Source organism: Mus caroli, unplaced genomic scaffold, assembly GCF_978045245.1.
Source record: "Mus caroli unplaced genomic scaffold, Mus_caroli_1 scaffold_14, whole genome shotgun sequence".
In the NCBI taxonomy this organism is placed as follows: domain Eukaryota; kingdom Metazoa; phylum Chordata; class Mammalia; order Rodentia; family Muridae; genus Mus; species Mus caroli.
In genome coordinates, this window is record NW_028227269.1 from 100,071,285 (window position 1) to 100,082,859 (window position 11,575).

Consider the following 11,575-nt stretch of genomic DNA (forward strand, 5'->3'; position numbering starts at 1 on the left):
CATTCTAGTAAGGCCTTACGTGACTAGTTTAAAGCCACGTTCAGTGGTAACTGTGCACAGCTGTAAGTACTGCCAGACACTAGAATCGCCTAAAGAAGCCCATCCCATGATGCTCATTCCCACCATGATCTCAGGCTTTGTTATAGTACTGTGCTAAACACAAATCGTCACACAAAAACATATGCAGCAGTAACCACATATGCACTGTCTTTACTACAAAATTTTCATTATGATATAACATATATAGGTTTATTTTTAAAAATCTGAAGAGAAATTGATTATCTTCTCTTAAGCTAGAAAATTTTTATCTGTTAAATTGAGTCCAGACTTGGGTAGAGTGCACAGAATCCTAGGATACATTCCAAGGAGACCAATATCAAATTTTAGTTTCAAACAGAGTACAGAGTATTATAAAAGGACAAGAAAATAGAAGATATATTAATAGAAGATATATTACCTGCTTGCCTAATTTTCTAACTGTAAACCAGTGTTCTTTATAATTGCATATAAAGGATCTTTCATTTCTAGAAGAAAACAAAACATATACCTGTTAAGTTGGGATAGTAGAGATGTACTAGCAAGTACTCTAAAACTTCTATCATTTACTTAATGATATACTTAATTACTTATTAATACTTAATACTCATTTGAAAAAATAAAAATCGCGTAACTATGCGTTTCCCATAGGAGCTTAGTGATGTTAAGCACAAAACCCCCCACATGACTCAGGGCAGGGCCACCACTGACACTGAAGAAAGGCACCAAAAAGGTGACAGGGTGAAGTCCAAGGGCATCAAATACAGAATAAAGCAAAGACATTCATGATGATTTTGTCCTCATTCAGAAATTACAGCATTAAAAGTCAAATCTAAATAAAGAAATATAGGAAAAAATCTTACATAGGATCAATTCTGAGCCTCTGGTACTCTGGACTGTTGAATAGGATTAGTTCTAAACCCCAAACTTTCAAAGCATTGCTTATAACCTGTCAAGAGAAAAATAACAACTTTCCATGAGCTAAACCTTCAAGTCCAAGTTTAAGTAGCACAGCTACATTGTGTAAGCAACTATACTTCATATATAGTTTGAGGATATAGTTTTTACAAATTATGTCTCCTTGACAGCCCACTAAATCCATAAATAATGTATACATGTGAACTTAATTTTATTTCATTGCAAGTTTGAAAGATGTATTGTTTTATTATTTTTATCTAAGTGTGTCTGAGTGCCTGTGGAGACCAGACGGCATCAGGTGTCCATGTAGGAATTACAGGCAGTTGTAAGCAGTCTACTGTACATGCTGGCAACTGAACTGGTCTTCTTCTGAAATACCATTAAGCATTCTTAAGTGGAAGCCATCTCTCCAGCCCCTCATATCCATTTTGAAAGAGAGCTTTTCCATACTAGGTTTCTGAGAAATGTCAGAAAAGCACAGAATTTGTAGACAGCACTGTCTCAAACATCCAGAAGCACACTCCACACTGTGGGTGCTGCTTGTAAAACTATTCCTTCCTACACTTACTACCTGCAATGGCGGTCACCAAAGGTATATATTAAATAAATTCTCCCTGGGGGTTGAAAAGAAAGGTTTGGGCACTGGGGAGATGACTGTGGTCAACAGTACACACTGTTCTTACAGAACCCAAGCTCAGTTCCCAGCACCCACGTCAGGGCTCCCAACAAACTGTAATGTCAACTGCAGGGTTCCAGTGCCCTCTTCTGTCCTCCACAGACAACAGCACTCATGTGCACATATCCACACATGGGCACATAAATCTTTAAAAAGAAGGTTTGATGTATTTTAAACTTCCAGAGTCATGAACAGAAAATCAAACCTGATGATAGCAAGCTGAAAAAAAAAAAGAGAGAAATTAAGACAACATTCCATCTGTTATCCCAGGAAGGCAAAAAAGAAACACGTACAACTCAGACCAACTACAAGTGCGAGAGAGCAGAGATGGAAGCAGTGACCACAGGAGACCACAGGAGACCACAGGAGACCACAGGAGACCACAGGAGACCACAGGAGACCACAGGAGACAGTGCCGGCTCTCACCTGTGCTCTCAGCACAAGCCCACTGGGCCTCACAATGTCACAAGTGAAGTACTGGGTGGAAATGCTAGAGAATGAGGACTCTAGAAGGGTGGCATAGAAGGAAAGTATAAAGAAAGACACTTGCATAAGTAGATCTCTCAAAAGACAGATTCAGAAAGAATTTGGACAACGCTCATGTCATCAGAATGGACTTCACAAGTACACAAACGAAGTCAGGCATGGGTGCCCAGACTTCAACCCCAACACCTGGGATGCCAAAGCAGGGCTTTGTTCAAGGCCATGCCATGCTAGGCTACAGAAGGACACACACACGCACGCACGCACGCACGCACGCACGCACGTACGTACGTATGTATGTATGTATGTATGTATGTATGTAAAACCACAGGGCTGGAGGTTTTCTCTAGAGCAGAATACTTGTCTTAGATATCATCCCCAGCACTATAAAGAATAAACCAACACAGAACTAAAATAGAACCTAAAGTACTGGGTTGTGGCTTGGTGTCAGTTTGAGCTCAGCACATGCAAGGCCTTGAGGCCAATCTCCATACCACCCTTCAGAGGGCTACAACCTGCATGGCAGGAATCCAATCCTGGAGGATGATTTAAATAGAAGACTGCAAGACACTGCAATTTCTCAGATATGCCAGAGATGGGGAGTTTGAAGCACTGTAATTTATTAGAGTTATTAGCACCTACATGCAAATTAAGCAATCTCTCTTAGAAAGTAATTTTTAAAAGCCCCATTCTAAACTGACTGTGGTAGCACACACCTATAATTTCAGTCTGGAGACACAGAGGGGAAGACGATCACAAGTCTCAGACCAGCAAAGACTGTATAGGCAGCAAGAGCTTGCCTGTCCTAAGCATGTGAGCAGTCAAAGCCGTTTTAAAGTGAGGAGTCTACTGTCCTGTGTTCATCTCTGCACGTGTAGCACTCTGGAGTGTCTTCTCTTCTGCATACAGTTTACAGGAGGAGCTGCAGAAGCCTCCATCGTTACATAAAAAGCTGTGGCACACTGTGGCACATCAACCACAACTGAGCCTCAGGACAAGCGGGGCTGGAAATGAGGCAGCGCTGCCCTCTGGACTACTTACTTGAATAGAGAAAAAGCCGCTGTCGTCCATATTTCCAGAAGGCTGCTGTTCAATTTTCATGGGCAGTAGTTGTGGGCAGAGGGGGATGGGAAGAGGGTTAAAATTAGTGTGCACATTTAACAGAACACGCTGTACCCCATTTACCAAGGGAGGAGCAGAGTTATAATTAACAAGTCAGACTCCTGGGGGAGAACGGCTCATCCTCCTCTACAGAGCACCCGCACCGCCAAAATAAAACGGGACTCAGTGAGTCTAAAATCAGTACCTGTAGAAATGTGCGGTAGTCTTCACTAGTGACTCCTCCTTCTGCCATTCTCAGCCTTTCCTCTTCATCTAGCTGGTGTGCAATGGAGGATAGCTCCACAGGGCTAAAATACTCTCCTTGCAATAGGTTATTCAGGCAATGCTGAGCACAAAGTGAGCCTTCTTGCTAGTGTTTCCAAAAGAAAAAATTCAAATGTCATCAAGCGGATCTGTACAATATCTCCTAAAAGTGTAATTACTAACTTTTTAATGCAGTCAAAACAAACTTTGTAAGCCCCATGCAAACCTGATTTCACAAGCACATACATTTTCCTTGCCCATGTATATTCTACAGCTACTTTAGGAACAAAAATGAAGAACGTTTTACAGTATAATTCATCTATCCAATCACATAAACCTAAAAATTAATCTATAAAAACATTTAGCCTTTGAATTTTTCAGTACCTATTAGAATTTACCTTTAGAAATTCCACAGCAAATTACTACTGCAAAAGGGGACATGAACCTCTAGAACATCCATTCTTGTAACAAGATGGTTGCTGTTCGACCTTAAAAGCTGTCCTTTCAAATTCAAGAACTGGGTAAGTGAGACCAATCCTGTCTCACTTTAAGTGAAGGCCCACAGTTCTAGAGCAGAGGCTCTCATCAGCCAACTTTGCAGGTTCCTTGTAACATGGAGAAAAGAAAAACAGTCCCAAGTCCATGTCCACGAGTAGACAGTAGTAAGAGGAACTGCAGCCAACTTCAGTTCCCTAAGGGGTCATTAACATCCTCCCCATGACGGGTGGACACATTGTCCCATAGGTCCAGGGGCTTCTTGCACTGGCTAGGTGGCTTTCATACACAACTGGCACCCAGCCCAGCTCCATATCCAGACTGCCTGACAGTGGGCAGCTTGCTTGTCATTCTCCTGGACCAACAGTATTGCTTTCCGAAGAATGAGACACATGAGTAGATGAGTCCGGTGGACACAGACCCTAACTCTGCCTTTCTGGAAGGCAAAGGCAGATGGGAAAACACTTCCTTCTGTTAACTCTGGCCCTCTAAAGGGCCAGTGAGGCCTACTGAACTCAACCTGCCTGACAACATGCCCCCTGGTCTGAGCTATGTTACATGGCAGATGATGACTCCAAAGAGCACCTGCAAGATGCACCCCCCGCCAAACACACACATACACACACACACACACACACACACACACCAATGTATCACTCCTACAGAAACAAAATGTAATTGCTGAAGTAGATATAGCATACATGTCTGCTATGGACCAGGAAGGGAGAGTTCAGAGAGCTTGAGTCTGACAGAGAGCTAAAATATCTTATCCTCAGAATTCTTTGCCTCCTTTAATGTTGATTTACTGCTAGAAGCAACTTCCACTGAATACCAATTACCATGAGGTCAGGACAGACAGATGTTCTACTTATATTCTAGTGGAAATGTAATCATTTCACAAGATAGTCTAGTGGCTAAGAGATACAAAAAGATGCTCAACTTCATTAGTCATCAGGGAAATGTATACCAAACCACAACAGAAGATGGCTCAGCGGGTAACAGGGCCTGCTGTCAATCCCCAAATACTACTGTAGAAAGAAAGAGCTGACTCCTGAGTACCTGTCCCCACATGCACACCTAGCCACGTGTAGGCCTGCACTCACATACATGCCACATACACAGGCACACGCAAACAATAAATTAAAAATATATTTTTAAACATTACACTTATTGACTGCTTGGAGGGAATACAGGATGATAAAGGACAACTTGCAGAATTTAATTTTCTCCTTCCACAGTGTGTGTTCCAAGGACTGAACTCAAGATTACAAGGCTTGGTGGCAAGTGCCTTTACATGCTGAGCTAACCTGTCAGTCCCTAAAAAAAGTTTTTGTTTTTGTTTTTGAGACAAGGTCTCAATAAGTAGCTCTGGCTAGCCTGGAACTCACTATGTAAACCACGATGGCCTCAAATTCATATTAATCTGTTTGCTTCTGACTCTGAGTGCTCCAATTAACTGGAGCTGTATCTGGAATGAGTTACAACTCAGAATTGGAGGGCTTACCTGTGATCTAGATCTTGAGGCCAAAAGACACAAGTTTCTGACCTGGATCTTGGCATGGAGATCTAGAGGCATAGTGGTCAGGCACAGTAGTACTTGCCTTTAATCCCAGGAGACTGAGGGAAGGAGATCTCTGAGTTCAAGGTCAGCCTGAGACAAAGTAAGTCCCAGATCGAGGCAAGGTATTACACACCTTTAATCTGGGCCACACCTTCTGCAGAAGGCCTACCTAAGGACATTAGAAGCAGGAAGATTCACTCTTCTATGCCTGCTTGCACTTACTTGCCAGCACATCTGTTGAAACCTACTTCTACAGAAGACCAGCTGAAACAACTAGCCTCGTGGGACCGAGCAACTATAGATTCTTGGACTTCCATTCACAGCTGACCACTGTTGGGTTAGTTGGACTACAGACTGTAAGTCATTACAATAAAATCCCTCAACATAAAAGGATATTCCGTAAGTTTTGTGACTCTAGAGAACCCTGACTAATACAACCACCACACCTAGCTAAGAAAAAAAAAGTACTTTTACAAAAGAAACACATGGTGTTCTACTACTATACAGTCTCCAGAACAGCTACTACAGTGGGAGGTTTAGAATGACAGAAAACCATTGTTACAGGAGCGAGTATAAATTAGTGAACCAACTCTACAACAATCCTCAGTCGTTACCAAAGCTTAACAGCTGTGTGCTGTGATTAGACACATACATACACTGCAGATGCACTCACTACAGCACTACCTACAGGCTTTCCAAACTGGAAAGCACCCAAAGACAGTTTGAACACAGAATTACATTAACAAAAGAACACTATATAAGAATAAAAGTAAATTAAACACAACTATAACAATATGGATGAATCTCTCAAACACTGTTAAAAAGTAAAAAACACAACACTCAAAAGAGTAGACACCAGAGCTAAGGATGGAGCTAGTCTGTACAAGGACCTGGGTTCAATCCCCAAAACTATCAGCAATCAAACACAGACAGTTAAAGTGCAGGATGGGGTGGATGAGAGGAGCCTAGGGACCCGAGTCCTATCCCTGGAACTGACTCAAAAGTGGAAGAAAATTCCGCAAAGCTTCCCTTTGATCTCTATACAGATGCTTTGGTATATGTGTCCATTCATACAACATATCAAGCAGAGATACACAGGAGTAAAAAATTTAAGTGCATGCCTTTCCTTTCCTTTCCTTTCCTTTCCTTTCCTTTCCTTTCCTTCTCTCTTCTTTTTTTCATTTCTTTTCTTTTTCCTTCCCCCCAACCTCCCTCTGTGGAGCCTAGCTATCCTGGAACTCACTCTGTAGACCAAACTGGCCTTGAACTCAGAGATCCACCTGCCTCTGCCTCCCAAGTGCTGGAGTTAAAGACCTATATGGCTAATCTCAGTCTCGGAAGTTAGGTTTTCCTTGTAGGAGCAGGCACTGAGGAAGAGCCGGTTCCTGGAAGAAAGCATAGGAGGTGTTCAGGGAGACAGTCTGTGACTTCACCCAAGGGCTGTTTCCGTGCGTGCTCCCTCAACTGCACGTTCTCATAATTTGTGTGTTCTTGAATATGAAATGCTTGATTTAAAACATTCAAATAGGGCTGGTGAGATGGCTCAGTGGGTAAGAGCACCCGACTGCTCTTCCGAAGGTCCAGAGTTCAAATCCCAGCAACCACATGGTGGCTCACAACCATCCGCAACGAGATCTGGCGCCCTCTTCTGGAGTGTCTGAAGACAGCTACAGTGTACTTACATATAATAAATAAATAAATAAATCTTTAAAAAAAAACAAACAAACAAACAAACAAAAAAAAAACATTCAAATAAGAGGGCCAGGCATGGCAGTAAACAACTCGGGAAGCAGAGGCAGGAATACTCCTGTGAGTTCCTGGCCTGTTACCTACATAGTGAGACCTTGTCTCAAAAAGAAATCAGGACAGCCAGGACTATATGGAGAAACTCTGTCTCGAAAAAAAAAAAAAGAAAGAAAGAAAGATAGAAATCAACAGCTATCTAACATGGTAACCAGGCATTCACCTTGGGGAACAGCTATGATGACTCCTCAGTCCTATTGCTAGACACTATGCTTCAGTGTGGGGTTCCTAAGCTATGGTTTTTATGTGTATAGGTGTTTTGCTTGTATGTGTGTCTGCACCATGTACATGCCTAGTATGTATGGAGGCCAAAAGACGATGCTGGACCTTCTGAGACAATTTTAAGTCATCAGATGGGTGCTGGGGACCCTGGGTGCTTATAACCACTGAGCTCCTGGTCACGTTTCATACAGAAATAATGGCGTCCAGTTTTTTGATAAAACATTCTTGTTATTAATAATTGGAATTTGGAGGCTGGAGAGATGGCTCAGGAGTTAAGAACACTTGATATTCTTACAAAGGACCTGGGTTCTGTTCCCAGAATCTACAGGGAAACTCACGACTAGTTAATAATTGCAGTCCTAAAGGATCTGGCACCCTCTCCTGGCTTCCTCAGTCACTGTCTGCGCATGGTGCACTTGATTCCTGAAGACACTCATACACATAAAAATAACTAAATCTTTAAATACACATAAAAATAACTAAATCTTTAAAAAAATCAAAAGTACCTATCTCATTATGCCCAATTCATGTGTATTGGGAATGGATAAAACTTAAGCTTTATTCACACAAGGCAAGCACTCTACCAAATGTGCTACATTCACAGTCTCTAAAACAAGTAGCTTTTTTATTATGGAAATAAGCACTTAATGCAGGGCGGTGGTGGCACACGCCTTTAATCCCAACACTTGGGAGGCAGAGACAGGTGGATTTCTGAGTTCGAGGCCAGCCTGGTCTACAAAGTGAGTTCCACGACAGCCAAGGCTACACAGAGAAACCCTGTCTCGAAAGAACCAAAAAAAAAAAAAAAAAAAAGAAAGAAAGAAAATAAGCACTTAAAATGAAACCATGACCAAGTAAAATGGCACTGCTACAGGACGTTTGTTTTACATTTCTAATATGATTAATGGAAGGAAACAACAAATTGTTCAAATCAATTTAAAAATCATATTGCCACAGGCTGTCAAATTCTACACGAACCAAAAGGCTGTGACCATGCAGACCTAAGTTCAATCCCGAGGACCCGCACAGTGGTAGGAGAGGACCAACCCCTGCAACCCGTCCTTGGACCTCCATATGTACGCAGTGGCATGCACGGAGAACCCCCTGCATACATATGTGATACAATATAATAAAACACTTTTCTATTTCACACAAGAGGAAGAGAAACTCTTTTTGCTATTAAAATTCTACAAGTTGGGGGTCCATATTTTATTGTGCTAGGCTCAGAAGATGAACACACTACACTTCCACTCTTCCAAGATAGTCTAAAAAAAAATCACAAAAGGAGTCTGCTTGCCTCTGCCTCCCAAGTACTAGGATTGAAGGCATACGCTATCGTGCCTGGCTGACACCTGCTTTTATATCTAATTTAATAGGAAGCATTCAAAGGGGTTAAATGTAAAATTAATTCCAAGAGAAAGTGGTTGATGTCTCCTCTAGTTAATTTACTGGCTAAAGGCAAGTTATGGAAGGGAAAAGAATTCTCTGGAAAATAGCAATTATGTTAAATATTCCCAGTCTGGCCTCTTCTACAGTCACAGGTACATTCTCTTGAAATATCCTATAACTTCATTAAGTTTTCCCTTGCTTCATACAGTTAAATTAATGATAAAGGCAAATGAGCTCTCCAGGACTGGGGAGATGCCTGCCAATAAGGTGCTTGCCATACTTGCCTTAGGATCTGAGTTTAATCCCCAGAACCTTCATGTAAAAAGCCATGCATGGTGGTACCCATTTGTAACTATAGAGCTGGAGAGGTAAAAATGGGCAGATACCTGGAAGTCATACTTTAACCTACTTGTGAGGAACACCACCAATGTTGTCTTCCTGCCTCTAAATGCATATGCACATGTGCACCCCCATACACACACACACACACACACAAGGCAAAGGTATTTCTCAAGTATTTATTAAGTATATACACCTGCTAATACCTAAATGACTTCTGGGTAAGCAGATGTGTACCTGTGCATGCATGTTTGCATACATGTTCTCGTGCATGTGTGTACATGCAGATGTATACATACATGTGCTAAAGGTCTAAGTCAGATGTCCTCCTCAGCTGCTCTCCACCTTATCTTTTGAGATAGTCTTGCACTGAGCCTAGTGCTCACCATTCAGCTGGACTGACTGACGTATCAGCACCCAGAAACCCACTTGTCTGTCTATTCCCTGCCTCGAGTGTTGGGGATACAAACACACACTGGGATCTGAACTCGGGCTTCCATGCTTATACAGCAAGCACTTTGTAAGCCTAGCATTTTGCATATACCAATTCAGTAGTCACCTTCACTGAAATCTGCTCAAATGAGAAACAGTATTGTCAAGAAGGTATTGTGGGAGATGGAGAGATGGCTGTATTTCCTTCCCTTCTCTCCCTTCCCCTCAGGGTCAAGACCACTCTGGGCTCTCCCAAATGTGTCTGCCCCTGGCTCTGCTCTCCCGAATCTCTTTAATAAACTTGCTCCTCCACCATAAATAGGAAAAGTCATGTCCTTCCCATTTCTTTTTTCATTCACCCTAGAGATGACTCAGTGAGTAAAGGGGCTTGCTAAAAGCCTGAGACACCCAGAACCCACACCAAGTTGGAAAGAAAGAACTAACTTTATAAAGTCCTCCCTGACCTCCACACAAGCACATACACGCAAACAGTAACTTTTTTTTTTTAAGAATGAATGGCAAGAGTCTCATGAAGCAGTGTATAAAGTGTTCAAGATATAACATGTTTAAAACGGGTCTTAAACCAAAGCCTTTGGAAAATTAATTACAAATGAATGTGGGGAGGGGGAGCTCACTCAGAGTCATAGCACATGGTCATGATCCCAGCCAGCTCTCAGGAGCCAGAGACAGGAGGATGGCGGGTCTGGAGCCAACTTGGGCTACAAGAAATCCTGTCACAAACTAACTTGTTCCAGTTCCAAAACACTCAAAAATGTCTTCTTAAGAGCACTTCATTTAACAACGTCCTTAGATTCACATCATTTTTGTCTTTCTTTTGTTGTGCGTGGATTTTAAACACTATGCGAAAATGCTCCTTTACAAGTGATAAAAACAAAGGCCTTTGCTCCCAACAAAATAATAGTCTCAACTAGCAACCCTCTCCAAACCTAATATGATTATGAAACATGGTTGTCCGAGAAACACCCAAATGACTTGATAATTGTATGCGAGCATAGACCAGTTTCTCAAGATGTCACAACAATACTTTTAAGCGTCGTCACTTAGGAATTAAGGTGAGGAAGAGACTAGCCAAATCACACAGTAGAACGATTCTAATCTATCCATAATACCTAAAAACAAAGCTGGCCTCCTGGTCCGGAAAAATGGGAGAACAACCCAAACATCCCCGTAATAAAAACTCTTATGACGACTTCCCTCCGGGGTTTCCTACTTTACTTCCTAAGTGTCAGGCCCTTCAATGGGAAAGCCACGGTCACAACTGCAGAAAGACGTGGGATGGATTATCAAGATCTAAATGCATGGGGCATTCCATTATAGAACTGAGTTGAGAGAGAAAGTTGGATCTGCCAGAGGATAGGTTAGGGGGCGTGGGTGGAGTTGGGAAGGGTCCGCCAGGTGCTGAAAAGGCGACTCGCTAGACTAAACCCTAAGAGAGAAGAGAGAAGAAACCCGAAAAGGTGTGGCAAGTAGACAAGGAACGCCCGCGCTAGTCCTCCGGGTGAAGCCCCCCGAAATGCCCAGGCTACCCGCCCGGTCTTCTAGGGCGAGGGTGCCGGGGACGCATGCCGGAGGCTTCACGAGCGGAGCCATGGGAAGAAGGCAGGAAGCACCCCTCACCCAGCCAGGTCGGGATGGGGGCGCTCGGGCCCCGCCTGAGTTCCTGAAGCGGCGTCGCTGCTCCCCACGCCCGCCGCCGAGCCGCGGACGGCTCCCCACCGAACGCCCACACTCACTTTCTCGTGGAAGATGGACTCCATGTTTATTTGTCTGGAGCCAACGGCCCCGGCGCGGAGCAGCCCCCTCCAGCAGCTCCGCCCCCGGCCCCACCCCTCAGC

General features: G+C 43.0%; 1 protein-coding gene across 3 annotated transcripts in view; it reads right to left on the reverse strand.

The window, feature by feature from the left end:
* Positions 1–11,575, reverse strand: part of Atxn3 (ataxin 3) — a 37,777-nt gene extending 26,202 nt beyond the window's left edge. The window contains exons 1-5 of one of the 3 annotated variants that reach the window (XM_021178563.3): positions 11,474–11,575; positions 3,420–3,584; positions 3,155–3,196; positions 900–985; positions 458–524 (exon numbers count right to left, since the gene is read on the reverse strand). In XM_021178563.3, the coding sequence (XP_021034222.1) occupies positions 458–524; positions 900–985; positions 3,155–3,196; positions 3,420–3,584; positions 11,474–11,497 (384 nt within the window). In that variant the 5' untranslated portion in view covers positions 11,498–11,575. Of the gene's footprint in view, positions 1–457; positions 525–899; positions 986–3,154; positions 3,200–3,419; positions 3,585–11,357; positions 11,445–11,473 lie in introns of those variants that run through there. The other 2 variants (XM_021178564.3, XM_029484599.2) reach the window with 2 other exon arrangements.